Source organism: Vicia villosa, unplaced genomic scaffold (assembly GCF_029867415.1).
Source record: "Vicia villosa cultivar HV-30 ecotype Madison, WI unplaced genomic scaffold, Vvil1.0 ctg.000175F_1_1, whole genome shotgun sequence".
Taxonomy (NCBI): Eukaryota; Viridiplantae; Streptophyta; class Magnoliopsida; order Fabales; family Fabaceae; genus Vicia; species Vicia villosa.
Genome location: NW_026705050.1, coordinates 917109 through 936688, shown reverse-complemented (window position 1 = coordinate 936688; position 19580 = coordinate 917109). Strand labels below are relative to the sequence as shown.

The 19580-nt window shown below is 31.5% G+C and overlaps 2 protein-coding genes across 2 annotated transcripts; one reads left to right on the top strand and one right to left on the bottom strand.

The window, feature by feature from the left end:
- Window positions 1-8635: 8635 nt before the first annotated feature.
- Window positions 8636-10844, top strand: LOC131624967 (root phototropism protein 3-like). Its single transcript, XM_058895891.1, has 2 exons — window positions 8636-9437; window positions 10109-10844. Exons 1-2 carry the CDS (start codon window positions 8679-8681, stop codon window positions 10652-10654), a joined length of 1305 nt encoding a protein of 434 aa, XP_058751874.1. The 5' UTR covers window positions 8636-8678; the 3' UTR covers window positions 10655-10844.
- Window positions 10845-10899: 55 nt separating this feature from the next.
- Window positions 10900-13969, bottom strand: LOC131624966 (uncharacterized). Its single transcript, XM_058895890.1, has 7 exons — window positions 13661-13969; window positions 13405-13520; window positions 13195-13313; window positions 12879-13041; window positions 12554-12777; window positions 12145-12460; window positions 10900-12036 (listed from the first exon to the last, which is right to left on the bottom strand). Exons 1-7 carry the CDS (start codon window positions 13823-13825, stop codon window positions 11082-11084), a joined length of 2058 nt encoding a protein of 685 aa, XP_058751873.1. The 5' UTR covers window positions 13826-13969; the 3' UTR covers window positions 10900-11081.
- Window positions 13970-19580: the final 5611 nt, after the last annotated feature.

The window sequence follows — 19580 nt, the reverse complement described above, 5'->3', positions numbered from 1 at the left end:
TTGGATAGCATATATTAGTTTGATGAAGTAGACTAACAATACACCATAATTATTCATCGAATTATTACAAATAATTTAACATATAAATGAACATTATAATATTTTATTATTCGTAATTACATTTATACTAAATAATCTAAGTAAGATTTCTAACAAGTTCAGCACTACAAATCAAAGTAACTACTTTGTGCTTATTAAACAAGAAGATGGATATAGTCATCTACTTTTTGTTTTGTATTTTTTTCTTATGGTAACTGTAGGATCTATTTTATTTGGCTTTATAACTAAAGGCGACTTAGCAGTACGTCTTTCATACAGCCTTAACAGAAGTAGATAAAGAAACAGGAAATGTGTGTTGTACTAGGCTGAATCTCCCGATGAAAGCCGCATTTGACATTGCAGCAAGAGAACTTGGTTTTGGATTGGCTCTACAACCTCTTTTGCAATGTCACACGGCTTTTGTGAATTTTCACTTTTGTATAAAAGCATGTAAGATTCATCCCAGTAAAGGATTTATTAAGACTAACATTTCATCACTTACTTTATGACAAGCAAGCGGCTGGAAATTTAGATACCCGTGCGTTGCTGCAGACCTATGTGTTTCTAGCAGCCCTATGTTTACTACTTTGTTGATTCAATTTACCTTGTAAAAAGATCAATATAATATCATTTCCAGCATTTCTAAAAAATACTCCACTTTTTTAGAAAATGTATTTTGAAGATAATTGATACAGTTCACGTTTCAATGATACACTTCAAACATGAGTTAGGTATTTTTTTTCCTTTCGGCTACAATACTATTTCAATTATTTGTCAACTATCATCTTCTGTTTCTAGCAGTGTAGACCATTATGTTTTCACCTATAGAATAGGAACTCAACTTCTGCCAGCTTTACAAAACCAGAAGGTCGCATGAAAAGGTTATCCTTTAATTAAAGCAAAGGTTCTTTATAAACATTGACTAGCACCTACACCTCCTTTGATTAAAATATAATTCATTTTTGTCAATTTTCTTCAAACAAAGGTTGTCCCTTAGTTATGTTTAAAGTATGATGTTTACTGTCACAACTTATTATACTGCTAAAAGCAATATTTAAAAAACAATGTAACTTGAACTTTGGTAATTCAAAACCTGTTAGTAATATGACAATGGTAACTGCTCAAGTTGTTCACATTGTGTAAATCAGTTCAATACCTCTTATTTTACTGTTAGCAAACATTCACTATGATATGTCTAAGATTGGTTTGGATGAGAAAGATTTGATTAATGGCATGTATATTTATGTGTATGATTTATTTTTTCTAAGTAATTAATTAATAAATAAAATTATAGTAAATATATTTGTTTACTTTGAAAACAAAATTAGTTAAATTTAATTGCATACGAATAAAGTGTGAAATATAACCGATTTTAAAATTTATTTTAGATAGCTATGTCTTTATTTTATTTTTAATGTGATGTGAGACACAATCAATAGATTCAGGCAAAATAACATTCATAATATTCTTAATGTGCTTTGAATATAATTGTGTCATACACAATAATTTTAATTTGTGAGGATGCACAAATATTTCTATCGAATAATTTTAACTTGTTGCAAATATTTTAGTGAAGTAAATTTAACTCACTATTTTTACGGGTCGTTATCACCACAATGCCTTTTTTTTTTTTTTAAATTTTAATCATAAAGTTTTAATAAATATTTATAGTTATTAATGATATTTGTAAATATTTATAATTATTAGACATATTAAATTTATTATGTTGGTGATTTGTTACATATTTATTTTTAAATATTTGTAGTTATTAGTGATTTTATAATAACAATTATATATGAGCAACAATCAACCATGATTTATAAGATACGAATGAACTTACCCGTGCGGACGCACAGATCCCTATCACCCCAATACCTTTTGTAAATATTTATAGTTATTAGTCATATTTTTAAACATTTATAGTTATTAGACATATTAAATTTATCATGATTTTTATTTGATAAATATAATGATATATTTTTTGTAGGTGATGAAAAGGAGTATCTTAGTAGTGATTCTATTGACAGATCAGATGCTAATGACAATGAGGCTTTCGAGCATTTGACACCGGAATTCTTTTCTGGTGTGCCAAATCATTCTATGAAGTTAAAGATTTGTGGTTCATATGTAAACATTCTTCACTATTTGATTTGTGGTTCATATGAAAACATTCATCAGAAATTTCTAATTCTTCTACTATTGCGTTACTAATACTTTGTTCACCTTAAGAACGGTTTTACCCGTGCGGACGCACGGGTCTTCTATTAGTTAGTAATAAAAAACTAAAAAACTATTTATTAAACTCGTCACTAATTGAAGGAAAATGACTAATCTAAGAGTTAATGATTAATATGACATTTTTTAAATTAAAAAATAAAAATGAACCATTAGATTATTATATATAGGGGTGTTCAAAACCAAACCAACCCAATAGAAAACCGCAAACCAAACCAAACCGCAAAAAACCGCATTTGGTTCGGATTAGTTTGGGTTATCTTTTAACAAAACCGCACGGTATGGTTCGGTTTGCGGTTTGTATTTTATAAACCGAACCAAACTGAATCAAACCGCATTATGTTACAACCTAAATTTTACTTAACTCACATCCAACCCAAACTTAAACCTATTATACCTTAGCCTTATGATTACCAACAATTTTCTCATCCTTACACATATAATTTCAGTCCCGGTCTTCTAAAATCTCTAATAACATTATCGCACCTTCTTCTTCTTCTTCTTCTTCTTCTTCTTCTTCTATAATCTCTACTCTCTTATATTCTTTCTTTTTCACCTTCTCATTTTTATGTAAATGTTCTGTATTGCAGTTTCGTTTTTATCGCACATCTTCTTCTCTAATCTCTCAACACTTTTTTTTTCTCTTTTTCACCTTCACTAATCTCTCGTCTCTTCTATTTTTTTGTTTCATTATAATAATTTTTATATTGTTTTATGCTATTATTTTATATTTAATATTTCACTTTTGTCTAATTTGATTTTTACATATTAAATAGAAAATTATTATCAAAATATGACGAGTTTTGTTGTTATTTGATAGTGTATGAATGTCTAAATACAAAATTATGTTGTCATCTACATATGTATGTATGGCTCAATAAAATACTTGTAAAAAACCGAACCAACCGAACCAAACCGCATTAGTTTGGTTTGGTTTGGTTCAGATTTTTTTTAAAAGCCAACCAAACCAAACCAAACCGCACGATTTTTTCTCTTACGGTTCGGATGATTTTTTTCGTCAAAACTGCTCAAACCGCACCGCGAACACCCCTAATTATATAAGACCGAAGAAAATATTAAACCAAAAGAGTGAAGTCCTAATGGAGCTCAAAACATACCTATATTTTCTAGTAACAATGAGATTTTGTTGATGTGTTCTTACCTATGAGGCATATTGAATTTAATTAAGGGTGTTTAAAATTAAGATGGCCCAATAAAAAATAGTTAACTGCACCAATTCAAATGTTTGGTCCATTTCTAATAGAATCAAGTATTTGACGTTTGGTTTATTATAAAGTTTGTATTTTACCAATCGAACTAAATCAAATCGAATTGTATTATAAAATTTTAAAAACTAACAAGTAGGTATACATTTTACCGTATTTGTCGAGTAAAATTTATTTTAATTTAAATATAAAAAGTATTATATTATTTATTTATAAATACTATTATTTTAAAGAAAAAATTTAAAGAAAAAATTGAATTACCTTTAGTTTTGCATCTTCTTATATATAACAAATATTGATAATAAAAAGAAATTTTAGTATTGTAACTTAATATAGTATTTTAAATTTATTTATAGAATTTAATTGGTATGCGCTGACAGTGTAAAACGGTTTTACACCGTCAGTGAATCGTGGCCGTTAAATGTTTACTAAAATTTAAATTTTATTTTAATTATTAATAAAATAATATTTATGAGTGGTTGTGATGCACTGACTGTGCAAAATTTTTTTACACTGACAGTGCATAGTAATTAATCTCTTATTTATAACTATATAATATAATATTTTAAATTTATTTAAAATTATAATTTCGTGTATATTGTCCTTTACATGTAAGATAAAATTTTATGTAATTCATATTTATGGATGAGAAATATAAATTTATTTTGATAATTATAAATTTATTTTATGATAATATATAAATAATTAAATATAAAATTATATTGTTATCTACACGTATATGTATGACTCAATAAAAAAGAAAATACTTTTTCAATAAAAATATATTAAAATATTAAATCAACTAACTCAATTAAAATCACATTTATTTGATTTGATTTGATTTCTAAAAATCAATTAAATCAAATGGAACCATACATTTTTCTCTTACAATTTTTAACATTAAAATCATTCAAAATGCTCCGCGAACACCCTTAAATTTAACATAGCTATAACTTCTAAATATTTTAATTTGAGTTGAAATATATTTTAATTTGAGATGAAATATGAGTTTACTTTCTCGCTTTACCATTCTAAATAAAAATACTATTTTTTTTCTTCTCATGTATATATTTCTTAATGGAGATGAAAATAGGGGTTCACGAGCTTATTGTATAGCATGTCAGGATGCAAAAAATAAAAATAAAGTTTGTGATTTACATGTAGGGTAGGAGAACCTTCATCTCTAGGTTTCCATTCCTTCACCTCCTTTCACTTTCCACCATTATATGCCAAGTGTCATGTATCAATATAACTTCAATTAAACCTATGCAAACATTAGTGTAGATGTGACATATTATTAAGGAAAAACCAAACCAGCAAATATATTGGATTCCTTCACCTCTTGTTAACAAAAACAATAACAAATCCTTCACGCAATACACAAAATATTTAGATAAAAACAAATGAGTCTCTCTCTTTCAAGTTTGAAGGTGTTACAATTTATGTTTTTTCTTTTTTCAATGATGCATCTAAGGATATGAACAATTGGGTCTATGTCATAGGGTCCTATTTCTTTTTCACCAAAAGTAAAAAAAAAGATGAAATTGTTATCTTTGTTTTACTTTATATACTACTGTTTTGTGTAAGCTGACCTTAAATATTTTGAAACTAGAAGTTGAACTAATTAAGCTTGAATAATGGAAATTGTGAGTTTAAAATAGAAACTAAAACCTGATCACTAGCAAGTTTTATTAAGCTTATCATATATTTGTAATTAGCCAAATCTTGGTTCTATTATGTGTTTTTCACATACCAACAAAACAAATCTTTATTACTGTCACTTATGAGATGGAAACTGCTGACCAAATCACGTTTTTCATTTTTTTATTCTACTATTACATGTCTTATTATTTGTGTTTTAAAAAAAATCTGTAGATTATATTTCAACTAATAGAAATAATTATCCAAACAATTAAAATATATATATATATATATATATATATATATATATATATATATATATATATATATATATATATATATCTCACATATTTTTTAGTTTAGTAATATTACAAAATTATAATATAAATTAAATCAAACCAAAAATTAAATCGTAATAGATAGAAGTTCAAGATTTAAAAGATTGACTGAAGTTTAACCGAAGTTCAATAGGTAAAATTTAAATATAAATTTAATATAATAATTTAAATGATATTAGCATATATTTTTAAAATATTTTATATTTTATAAAATAAACAATATATTTTAATACTTTATATTAATACATTTATGTGAATTGATATTATATTTGTAAAAAATTAAAAGTTAATATTTATTCTCTTATTTTTTTATTTATAAATAAAAAACTACACTAGAAAAAAAGTCACAATAAATATATGATCCCATTTGCATTCTTTTGCAAATGATATATGCTTTTCCCATCTTCAATGATGAATAGTCACTTTTAAAAAAATTCCCAAATGTCTTTGGAATAAAAAGAAAGTCAACTTTATCAAAATTAGTATAGAAGTTAACTTTGTATTAATGGAAGAGTATTTTGTAGTTCAAGTTCACGACCAACTCTTTGATATATTTTGAACTCATGATCGTGTGTTAATTTTACAATTTTGTGGATATTATGAAATTTAGGTTCGGTAATTTTGTTAAAAATATGTCATCTATAAACAAGTTCTACCTAACTTGGAGTAGTTTACCATAAATGTGTAAACTTGTTGTTAACTGCTGCATTCAGGTGGTATATATACATCCTCTCTAAAAATCTAAATCTGGCGTGATATCTTCTTGTGGTATATATCTTCTGTTGAGCGCAACCGGGTCAGCTCTCAAATATTCCACCATTATCTTAATTGCCTCAGATCTGGTGAGTCTGAAGTATTTTAATATTCTTCCTGTGATCGAAAGATGTATGAGGGATGACACGTCATCAAGTGTGATGAACATCACACCGATCAAAAGATGGAATGAAGAAGTCGCTAAGTATCATTTCTCCACGAAAGCAGACAATAAACCATGATTAATAAAAGCATACTCATTCTTGCATAAATTTTGCAACTTAGATAGTTACATGACATCCTAAAACTATGGTCTATCTAGATGCGACAACTTCACAATCTTCCTACAATGGGTTATACATTTTAATGGCTCACAGTGTTGTAGAAAAATATATCATCACCACAAGGTTCAAAACTTATGTTTAAAATAACAAATATATACAAATTTATTTTTACCTCCTCATTCCACACGTGCCTAGCAACAATGTCTGTATGCATACAAAGTAGTGAGGTGTTTGAGGGGCCTCCTGAAAAAACATCATGAATGAAAGCAACATGTTTGACTTCTGGGGGCTTTTGGGGCGGCAACAAGGGACTCATGTCTCCTGGAGGACGATGTCGAAGACACGTGAACTTCATAAAACAATGTCCTTGCATCAAATGAAGTGGTATCAATGTTTGGATGATAGGGTCTAGTTTTTTTTTCCTCTGAACATAAGCATGTTGAGTTACTCTATCATGTCTGAAATTTTACCTTTAATTAAACCAATAATATCATATCATTATCAAATAATTCTAACACATGGGACAAAACATGCAAAATCAAACAAACGAAGCATATCAATTAAATTCGAAAGTTAACTTTCGTAATAGGCAAAACCAGAAAAAACGCAGTACAAGAACACATAAAACCCTTATGCTCAAAACTTTAAAAAATCTTTATTCATGCATCAAAAATCAATCAATTATGATTTTAACTATAATCTAATGAATCATAAACAACCTATTTAGATAATGTATTCATCACAAACCAAAAAAAGGAAGAAAATGAAAAAACTTATCAAATTGTGAGAAAACTTGAAAAATGAGAAACCTTAATTGAATGGAGTGGTGTGGAAGTTGAGTGATGCCGTAGGTTTGAATGCAATGAAATAAAAGTAACGAGAAAGCTTGAAAAATGATGGAAATGAAGTTTGCTCACGCGATTTATTTTGGGTTTTGAGTAAATTTTCTGAAATGAACAAAGAAGAGGGAAGGTCTGACGTGTTATATAAATCAAACAGATCTAGAACTTAGCCTCCATACGAACATTAACCTCCGTAAAAATATGAACATTAACCTTCTAATTTTTCAGCTTTATTCTTGCATGAATTTGAGACTTGATTGTGGTTACATTTTTGGTACATCTTGAGGTTAAGTTCTAGATTTTATAAATATTATTGATTTTTCACTAGGATGTGTGAGCACCATTAAAAACACAAAGAGTAATGCCCCGAAGCTTAGACAATCAAATGAGAAACATATCATCATATTTTTAAAAGTCATTTCCGCAATAAGAAAAACCTAATCCTCTTGCCCATTTTGTAACCCATTTTTACCAATTTTCTATCGGTTTTTCAGTTGGCACACAAATTCTTTGTTTGAATGGTTTTTAGAATTATTTAGATCAAACTCATGTTCGTTTCCCAATCTAACCGATTGAATTGGCTAGTTTGACTCGATTTTGATGATCTTAAATATAATAATATGCATAATTTATATAGAATTATTACTTGTTGTGTATAAATGTTTGTATATTAAGTATAAGTAAAAATAAATGTCGAACACTTTATAAATAAGGATCCATAAACCTAATATCAAGATTTTAATTAAAATAATATATCAAACTCATTTTATGTGATTGTTTAAAGTTTAATACGATGATTATCAGACTTCCTCACCATCCATTAATAAACACATTCAAAATTATATTTTTGTATTCCAAAAATGGTATAATATTAATAAGAGGTATACTTCTTTAATAAAATAATAAACATATTAAAAAATTATTAAAAAAAAAACTAATAATTTAAAACAAAATAATGTTTCAAAAGGATATTAGAGACTAGAGAGAGCATTGTAGGCATAAATCCTCCAATCTTGAGTTAGACAATCCATATTTCTATTTTCTGTTTCAAATCCATTTAACAAAATTAATATGAATCATCTGACTAATATCATATGGTTGAGATTGCTTGAATATGTGGTTAATCTAACCTTACAAAATCTAGATTTGATCCTTAGCTGTTGTGTTTTTCACACTACATTTTGGCCTCTAGTTAAAAATGAAAAAGAACAAACCTATCAATGTCATGTTCACACACCATATGAAAACATTATATAAACAAGATTATATCATATACTATAGTACATAATTTCCCCTGCATTATTCTCTATACTCACCAAAATGAAGAAACAATGTTGCAAAGAAACTGAAACAAATCAAAACCAACAACTATCATTGGATTATTGTTGCTGGTTTGAAGATGCATGCATCCTTGACATGGATTACTTTGTCAAAACTCTTTCAAACATCAAACAAAAAGGCGTTCGCGCTGATTTAATCGGTTCAATCATCACTCACTATGCTTCCAAATGGCTCCCCGATCTCGAAGCTTCAAATGCAAATGCAAATGCAAATGCAAATGCAAATGCAAATGCTAGTTCTAATGCTAATTCGCCCGAAAGTGCGACAACATCATGGATGAAGAAAAAATTCTTTGTTGAAACCTTAATCAGTGTTCTTCCACCAGACAAAGATTCAATTCCATGCAACTTCCTTCTCCGGTTACTCAGAACGGCGAACATGGTTTCTGTCGAGGCTACTTATCGAGCCGAGCTTGAGAATCGAGTTTCATGGCAGTTAGATCAAGCTTCATTGAAAGAACTCATGATACCTTCTTTTAGTCATACATGTGGAACTCTTCTGGATGTTGAGCTTATTATTAGATTGGTTAAGAGGTTCTTGAATTTGGATCATGATGGTTCGAAAACCAGTGCTGCTGCTTTGGTTAAGGTTGCTAAGTTGGTTGATTGTTACCTTGCTGAGGTTGGTTTGGATTCTAATTTGAGTTTGTCTCAATTTGTTTCACTTGCTGCTGCTCTTCCTACTCATGCAAGAGCTACTGATGACGGTTTGTATAGAGCCATTGATACTTATCTTAAAGTATGTTCTGTTTCTCATCTTTTTAATTAGTTTCATGTTAATTTTCTTGATTAGTAAAGTTAATTACATTTTAATGACTATGAAAGAAATAAGTGTCAAGACGAGGAATCGTTATGAATATCGTAGAAAGTGTTTCTTGTATGGTCGTTCACCAACACACAGAGACTCTCCGATATGATATGTGTCTGATATGTGTCAAATTCTCTGTTGTAATCAGGAAGTCGCTAAATTGAAGATCAAGCATTTTTTTATTCTAATATATCAAGGTTCACATGCAATTGTTTCACAGCAAAAGTCCAAAACTAGATAAGACATGAATCATAAAGCTATAGTTGTAAATTGTTACCAACATTTCTCAACATTTGGCTTTTTTCTCTTGTCCATATCTTAGCTTGGCCTTTCCTTCATTATAGATATGTTTAATTATTAGTTGTTGCCAAAAAGCACTTCAATTTCCTTCTAAATTCGAGTAATATTCTATTTATCAGTAGGTCAACGATGGTCGTTTGATTCAGATGGGGTGGTGTATTACTAATTTAAATCTAAAATACCGAGTTTAAAATCTTGACCAACTCCGTCTGGTGTTGAACGTATGGATTTCTAACTGCATGCAATACAAATCCATTTAGTCGGGTCGTATTTCATCTTATGTGAGAGTGTTATTTTTATAGGTGCATCCAAGCGTGTCGAAGCAAGAAAGGAAGGGACTGTGTAGATTAATTGATAGCAGGAAACTCACACCGGAAGCCTCACTTCATGCAGCACAAAACGAACGGTTACCTGTGAGAGCTGTTATTCAGGTACTTTTCACCGAGCAAACGAAACTCAATCGCCACATTGATTGGAGTACTTCTTTCAGTAGCTTGAGGAGTCCGAGCGGATATCACGGTGTGTTGGAGACACCAGAACGGTCTCTTTCGAAGCGCGAAATGAATGCGCAGCAAATGGAGATAAAGAAACTGAAGGAAGATGTTCGCAGGCTGCAGAGTCAGTGCAATGCTATGCAAGCGCAGATGGATAAGATGGCTGAGAAGAAGAAAGGTTTCTTCAAATGGAAGAAACTTGGTTTTAGTAAAACTAACGGAGAGACGGGGAGCGTTGAAATAAATGAAACTCAGACTGAATTTGGATTCGGAAGGCAAACACCTATGGACATGAAAACTAGTATTGTCGTCAAAGGTCGGACTCCTCAAAATTGGAGAAAATCACTGTCATGAAAGAGAGGCTTTCATGTGAGTAACGGATTAAAAAATTAAGCTGTTATATTATAAGTCCGTTTATTGGAGTTAAGACTTCGGAAATAATGTAAGAACGAGACTACTCTCTTCTACACTGAAACAACCAAGATCATTTTTTGGCTAGTAATTCGTATAAAAGGAATGATTGAATAAGGAAAGTATTACAATAGATGCTAGAATAAGCAAATTTCTAGCCGAAAAAATATGTTCTTAACAGGAAACTAGACGACGAAACAGAAACGTAATTATTGCAGCCAAAACAACAAGCTGTTATCACTTATTCGATAACTAAAAAATCTTATACACACAAATCAAACAATAGAATCAAACCTATATAGTATTTTGCACACACAAATTGTAAGAAAGGGTCGAGAAGCATAAAAAAGCACAAGTCTGCGTCAAACATTCATAGTTTCACTGCTTTCTTGATACTCTTGATGGATGACTTCATCCCTTGAAACAAAGATGGAGATGACGGGATTCGTCTCAAGACCTTTGCACTCTCTGATCTAACAAGTCTTTTTTCTAATTTCTGTTGTTCGTCTTTCCAATTTTTTCCAATTTTTGTTTTATCAAAACCATGATTTGTTTCCTCTATTTCATCGGCTTCTTTATTCTTATCTTGAAGGACTTGCAGCTCCTTCTTTACAGTTCTCAACTCCTTTTGTGGAAACTTCTGGTTTAGTTGTTGGATTATATCTTCAGTCTTACCAAAGGCACTTTCATTTGTTTCTTCTCGTGGATTTGTTCCTTCTTCTTGACCATTCTCTAAAAGCAATTGAAGCCATTTTTCAACATTCCCTTTACCTCGTTGGTTTCTCGTTTCATCATCTTCCTCGTCTTTTTTCTCATGAAAACCGCGGAATGAAAAACCAGGAGTCCTCTTTTCTTCACTGATTTCTAGCTTCTGAAGCCTCTGCTCAATTAACTTTTCTTCATCCAAAGCCACAAATGATTCGATATGCTCTTCTAGCTTCCGTTCCGAATCATCATCATTATTAGCTGCGATTTTCAGCTCCTCTTCATTTGCAGATATGCCAGCTTCAGACGCTCTTTGTTCTTCATCCAACAAAACTCTGAGCTCTTTGTGAAAAGGAGTTCTTGGCCTTGCTCTAGGCAAATAAAAAACAGTTTTATTGTTCTCCCTCTCTTCTTCGAAAGCGGAATCATCCATTCTGAATCTCTTTCTTCCTTGATCGAATTCAGGTCTAAGTTGTTTCTCTATGTCATCTTTTTGTTTATACTTCTTATGGAACTCTTTCTCAGCATTATCACAAATTGTTCTCTGTGCTTCAAGTCTAGCCGTTAGTGCATTACTCGCAGCCTGGTTCAATCTTACCTGTTCCTTATAAATCACACTCCTTCAACAAAACAATATAATCGTCCAATCATTAAAAGTGTTCGACTTTAAGTGTAACTACCTATAAAGAAAAGTAATAATCATTTGAACTTTGGTTAGTGAGGCTTACTGGTGCATGGTGTCTCTAATCATCTTCTCTAGCATGGTTCTGTAAGAAGATTGAGCTTCTGCGAGTCGTCTGCACTTTTCTGCTTTCCTCTTACGTTTTATGAGCGCCAATTCGAGGTCTTGAATAACCAGCTTTTCTTCGTCGTTTTTGAGTTTCATTTCATTCACTTCATTATCCAAAATTTGCATTTCTAATTGCATTTTTGAAGCTTCTTCTTTTTGCTTCAAAGAATCTCTGGCCATGACAATTGCTTGGTAGGGGTTCCTAACAAAATTTGGATCTTCATTTTCATTGCCTTTTGGTTTTCTTGCAGCCACTGAGAAAAAGACATAACATTAACATCAATATCTAATTCTCAATCTTCAAAATCATTAGTATGATTAATCTTATTAGGAGCAATGACGCTGACCTATCGCAGAAGACATAGGCCTTGTCTTCTTATTATGATCAAGTTGTCTTAAAGCTAAAGCATCATAAGGATCCCTTCGCGATTCGATTATAGCTGCGGGAGCTAGTCCAACTTCTTCGCTAAAACCAATGAAGTGTTGCGGAAAAGAATGAGAATCCACTATTTGTGTATCATTCAACTCATGATTTTCTCCTTCAGAGAACAGAAATGAAAAGCCTCTATGCCTGTCATTCACAATCACAATCACAAATATCATCATCACATACCCTCCCATCGTAATGCAAATCGAGAAACAGTATAAGTAGTAGAATATCAGAAAACATACCTAAAATCAGATTTTGAAGAAGCGAAAATAGACAAAAACTGATTAACAGATATCCCCAATTGGAAATCCCACCATGGCACCAAGAATTCAAGTTTATTTTTCTTCCTTCTGTAAACTTGTCTTTGAACTATCCTTAGATTGCTTAGAACAGTCAAGCCTCCCCCTACAATTGTCATCCCAAAAGAATCAAAATCACACCAAAGCCTAATTTGTTTGTAGCTCAATTAAGGTAATCTCAACCGAAAAATCACTTATATTAATCTATAAATATTCATGGAAAAGCTAAACAAAATAGTGAGAGAAAGAGCTTAATTACTTGAACAAGGAAACCAATGATCAAAATCCCAAGCAAGAGGAGAAGCTGAATCAGCATGATAATACAAGACATTACCATAAGCATCAACTCGAATCACCGCCGGATCAAAACCAGCATTCCTAAGATTTCAACCAAACAAAATTAACATCAATCAACACATACAAACACATAAACAACACATGAGAATTGAAAATTTTCATGACTTGTTACCCTAGATGACTGAGCTGGTTCCACAAGATACTGACAAAGATTCTAGGTTTTGTTGTCGGTTTAGCTTTTGGATCAATAATTGGAAACATCTCATCCAAAAAACTTGCTCTTTCAACCTGATTGAAACATCAACATTAACAATAACATTAACAAATGTTACAAATCCAACCCAGATAAAGAAACCAATGACCCAGAACTGTTTTCACCTCAAAGATTAAATTTTTAATACAAAAACAAAGAAAGAACAAATGGGTACCTCATCATCATGCAAAGCATAAGGTAGAAAAGTGAAAGGAGGGCCATGGCTATAAGGACTGAAACCACGGTCACGACAGAGTTTAGCATAGGCTTTGGGGTATCCGAGGTTGTCGTTGACGACCATTTCCTCGGAAGTGAAAGTGAAACCATAATCTTGTGCCATTGTTGTTGAAATTCAAGGTTGTGTGTGTTGTTTGTTGTTGTTGTGATGAGTAAATGGGGAGAGCGTGTGTTATGTTGAAGAAGTAGTAACCAACGGTCGAATTGGAATGTTAGTATTTAAAATTGGAAAGTGATTCGATGTTTTACTAAGGTAACGGTTACATGGGATGGAGTAATAAAAGAGGTTGTTGTGGATTTTCTTTTGTAGGACCAAAGTGTCCTTGAATTTGAGATGTTTTATTAAGTGGGGATTAGTTGTTTGTTAGTAGTACTAGTAGTATAGTATCAAGATTTTGAAATTAGAAACTTGTGATGATGATTGGATTTAATTTGGTTTGAATAATAATAATTGGGGCCACTACCCAAAAAGATCCTTTTATGTCAAGGTAAACTTTCAAAAAGAATAATGTTTTCTTCTGGGATCAGGATCCTCTCCTGCTTTTTGTCTCATGTTTCCATTCAGCTCTCATCTCAACCATTCATTTATTATATGTTGTTTCTTTTTGTGTTTTTATTTTTTTCAATGATAGCCTACCAACCATTAGATTGAAAAAGGAGAGATGGCAGCCTCAAAAGGGCAGTAGAGGATCCATATTCTTTCTTCTGAGAGTTGTTCTTTGATTATTACTATCATAGTATCATTAATGGGGTCAGTAGATTTGAATTTAGGACCATGTTGGTTTTGGGCTTGTTGTAACTAGTAGGCCATGATGTTTATGGACTTGTTGCGACAAGTAGGAGAATTTATCCTGGCATTCTTAAATTTAATTTGGCATCTCCTGTATTTTTATATTTGATAAAAATGTTCTTTTTATTGTTTATCTATTAAAAATATTTATTTGGTAAAAAAAAATTCACTTTGGAGAATTGATAAAACAATAAAAAATCCAATAGTAATAAGGAAGAATTCGGTATAAACAAAAATTTTAACATTTGGTTCACAATTGATGCATGAGATTTGATACTATATGACAGTTGATATTTGAAACCATTTGATATTTGATAGTTGATATTTGATATTGATACCATAACATAACATTTGATAGTTGATTAACATAAAACAGCTGATACTAGTTCATTTATCTGTTAAAAGCATAAAACCGACCATACCATTTTTGAGTTACAAGCATAAAACATACCATACCATTTGACAGTTAAAAGCATAAAACATATCATACTATTTGACATATATGATAACTAGGTAATAACATAAAACAGACCATACCATTTGATTAACATAAAACAACTGGTTCATACAATTTCATTAATATAAAACAATTGTTTCGTACAGACCATATTACATCAAAATATAATGGTTCATAACAGACCATAATACATCAAAAGATCGTGGTTCATATCAGACCATATTATATCAAAAGATCATGGTTCACAACATACCATTTACATCAAAATATTATGGTTCATAACATACCACTAGTCATTACAAAATAGCTCAAACATAAAACAACACTGCATCTAATCTTGAGTAGCTTGATGTGCTTGTGATCTTTGTCCAATTACAGACTGGTTTTCACTTGTCTTTTTCTTTTCTTTTCCACCCTTATTGGTCTTTGCCTTCTTTGCCTTATTTCATCCCTTCGGTATTGCTCTTTTAGTTGTCCTTTTACCAAAGTTCTTTTATTATGACCAATTTTTCCATATTTCTAACATGTAATTGTTGCAAGTCTCCTTGAAAGCACATGAGGGTTCTTTTGCTCATCATTTGTCTTCTTTCTCAGCTCTTTTGGACGACCAACTACTCGTCTCATAACAGAAGTAAAAATTGGCACATGATCAACCATATGCCACAAGTGTGGTCCATTTGTTCGAAATATAATATTTGAATATGTCTTCTCAAAAGTTGACTTCCTGAAATAATCAAAGAATGTTACAATTCATACAATAAAAAATCAAAGAATAATCAAAGAATGAAAAATATGAAGCATACATATAATACTCAACCACATAATTTTCAGGTTGTTTTTGATGTTCCAAATGCATGTGATGACATGACAACAAGGTATACTAGACAAATCCCATTTTCTACATGAACATGTTTCATTTTTAAGATTAACACAGTAGGTCTCAATCCCATTGGTCACACCAACTACTGAAAGGTCTGCATCACCATGCCATATTGGAGTCCACCCCTGTACATGTTTTTTATTCTTCTCTATGACAATCTGGATTATATGACAGACAATTCCACCATATCATTTGCAACAACTCCTTCTATTTCGTTATCTTGTTATATAATGTTTATTCCACTCCACAAAGTGATTATTGGATTGTCTTTATGTTCCAATATAGCCCTGTTAAAAGTCTCACACATGTTGTTTACTTGCATATCACACTTTGTATATGTCTTGAAATGTGATATGGTTCAAAGTTGTGCAGTGTATCCATCATGTCCTTCCATGCACCTTCATTCAAATATTTCGTTTTCTGCATTGCTCTTTCCCATAATGGTATTGTAGTTGCCCTAGTTGTTTCCAGTATCACCTCTTTTAACTTCAAACCAGTGTATTTCTTCTTCCAATTCTCATATAGATGCTTTACACAAAGTCTATGCTCCACATGGGCACCAACACCTTGAATTGCAGGAATCAGCCCCTAGCATATAACAAATAAAGACATAAGAAACTATACATGACATAAGAAATTAAATAAAGACCTAAGAAATTATATAAGATTATACCTTCTATGTGTTAGAAATAGAGTCATATGCTCTTTGATTGAATGCACTTAAATCTTCCAAAAGAAGGTGTAAGAACCACTTCCATGAATCTTTGGTCTCAGCTTCAACAATTGCATATGCAATTGGAAAGATTTGGTTGTTACCATCCCTGTCTCTTGATGACATTAATTGCCCACAAGATCCCCCCTTCAAAAAGCAAGCATCCAAATCAATAAGTGACCTACATGTCTTGGCGAATCATGCCTTGACATGCAGTCGGATTTTAGTCTCCCCCATTTTAGAAACTAGTTTTTCGGTCCCTGAACTTTACATCATTTGAAATTTAGTTGGTCCCCTCCAATTTTGTTTAGGAGATAGTGATGATTAGGACAAAAAAATTATTTTAAATCAGTTGAAAATATTGACTAGAATGATTTATTTATTAATATTTTTTAATTAATAAATGATTTATTTAATTAAGTTAAACAAAGTTTATTTAAAAATTTATTTAAACAAATTTTAAAATAATAATTTTAGGCCTTTAACTCAATATTGTGTAAAACCTTTTTACTCCAGCCCACAAGTGATTTAGTAATTGAATCTTTAATCTATATAAACACCAAAATTCTTTTTATAGAAAACTATGTGAGACTATACTATACACAAAAATGTAAACTCCATGGCTCTATACTTGCAAATTTTAAAATGTTCTGGTTTTATCTTGGCTTCATTTTTAATACTAACTTCTTACTCCTATCTCTAATACTATACTTGTACTACTTAACTCTATCTATGCTTTTAATTTCTCCCATTTCCAACTCTTTAATTTCTTACTCTAATACTAATACTACTTGACTCTATCTATCATTTGTATCGGGACATATGAGGTACAAACCTGCATATCGCCCCTTCGGAGCTTTTATGTCCTCTTCGTTATCAGTAAGTTATTCAGTTCAGAATGCACATGAAAGCACTTTACCATGCTTGTAGTTTACTTATGAACTTGTAGAGCCTTTAATCATTTACCTACTCTCTTGCAGATGGTAGTAATGACTCATGAAATATAGTAATGTTCCACATCGTTTTTTGTAAAGAGAAATTTCAAATCTATCATATAAGAAAATTAAATGTTCTGGAAAAACCGAAATTACCCTTACTTGCTCAGTAAATGGCCACGTCTTTTCTTTTCCTTCTCCAACCTTCTTTCAATTGTGCCACGTCTTCTATTTCTTTCTCAAGCCTTTATAGCTTTTAGGGTTTCAAAATTTGAATGCTTTATCAACCAAACTTTTGAGAAAACTCTTTCTCTCTCCTTCCATCGTTTGCAATTCTTCCACACTATCTTCATCTTCAACAATTACTTCTCTTTCTCTACTACAACATCGTCTGCCTTCTTTTTCAACCTTTCGCTCTTCGCTTTTCACTTTGTATCTTGCTTCGTCTTCTCAACTACATTAATGATCGATCAAGTTCTTCTTCTTCCTCTTCATGATCTATTTGTTTATTTTTTCTTCATTTTGATTATAAAAATCTCAACATTAGGTTATGGATGATTTGCCGGTGTTGGTTCGCGGCGGGTGACGAACTATTTTGAAACAGGTCCGGTTTCAACTTTCTCTTTTTTTCTTCTAATGTTGTTTATATGTTCAGATTTTAGGGTTTCTTACTGTGAAATTCAAATTTGGAGTGGTATGTTCTTCTGATTGACAACTCAAACAACAAGTCAATGCTTAGTTTGGAGTTAATTATTGATAACTCAAACAGCTGGTAATGCTTAGTTTGGAATGACTTTGTAAGGTTTAATTTTAAGCTATATTTGAACTTTGTAGATGAACACATGATTGGAAGAAAACAAATTGAAAGAAAACAGATCGATAAACATGTAAGTATTTTTAACAAATTATCGGCACGAACGTTATTAGATTTTTCGTTTTGAAACATGTTGTGTTGGCTATTAAGATTTTGAGGTACTAATTTGATACACAAATTATTGTATTTTAAGACAAAAGTACTGATTTTTAACACTTACTCTTGAAATCTAGATGGTGTGCTTTTTGGAAACGGCCCCGGAGATTCATCTGTCGTTCCTTATGTTGTTAAAACCGTGAACAATTGAACCGGAAAGGTGCCTATTTTAGGAAGTACAACCTAAAAGATGAAATTCGATCACCATGGAGGAAGATCTGCCCGTTCGCAACCTTCGATTTGGCCGCGTTGAAATTAGTTCCTAGGTATGCAAACCAATGGGATTCCACATAATAATATCAGTTACTTGAATTCATTTGAATATATTTTGTCGTTGTATTTGGATATATTGATTGATACATGAAAATTGTAAGAACCACATCTACGTGGTCGATCCTGCAACACTTCTTGAAGGAATAGAGGTTACTCATATAAATCTTAACGAAGTTAGTTGCGTTGGTCTTGCTTAACGACACTTGATTATTAATTATGCAAAACTTGAACTAATATACAGAGTATAATTTAATGAGAAGTAATGGTGCCTGAGAATGGATCTTAGTCAGTGGATTTCTCATCCAAATGAATGGATCTTAGTCTGTGGATTTCTCATAAAAAAGAATGGATCTTAGTAAGTGGATTTCTCATCCAAACTAATGTATAGGGTGGAAGATTTAATTGACTATTTGGAGGAGGTTCTGTCTTCATTTTGTGTGAGGATAAAGTTGCTTCGTTCACTTCGGACCACCTCTATTGGCGAGGAGACGGCGGATTCTCATTTGGTTTGGTATTGATGTTTCCTTGATTAAGTGTTGTTCAAGTTTTTGGTTCCTGCAGTGGCCTGGCTATTTATGTTAGACTCCAGTTTGGTAGTTAGATTGGTGGCAGATAGTTTTGTCGCAGTGCTACTCGGCTGGATTGGTCAGCACTGGCTTTTTTTGATATCATGTTTTCTGTATAGTTCGCAGTAGAGGTGGGACAGTCGGAAGCCTGAGTTTTATACCATAAACTTCTTTGACTTGTCAGTGGTTTCGTGTGTCTAGGCTGGTCTGTGCATGCTGCTGGTATTTTTGAGCTACCTTTGTTTCATGTCTTTTTGGAGTGGTTCACCCGTAGT

What these genes read in the sequence shown, in the direction of transcription:
- LOC131624967 (XM_058895891.1), top strand. Translation starts at nt 8,679, where the DNA reads ATGAAGAAACAATGTTGCAAAGAAACTGAAACAAATCAAAACCAACAA. An exon ending in CCATTGATACTTATCTTAAA is followed by an intron (nt 9,438 to 10,108) that starts GTATGTTCTGTT and finishes TTATTTTTATAG; the next exon opens with GTGCATCCAAGCGTGTCGAA.
- LOC131624966 (XM_058895890.1), bottom strand. Translation starts at nt 13,825, where the DNA reads ATGGCACAAGATTATGGTTTCACTTTCACTTCCGAGGAAATGGTCGTC. An exon ending in AACCAGCTCAGTCATCTAGG is followed by an intron (nt 13,314 to 13,404) that starts GTAACAAGTCAT and finishes TTGAAATCTTAG; the next exon opens with GAATGCTGGTTTTGATCCGG. An exon ending in TCTTCAAAATCTGATTTTAG is followed by an intron (nt 12,778 to 12,878) that starts GTATGTTTTCTG and finishes TGTGAATGACAG; the next exon opens with GCATAGAGGCTTTTCATTTC.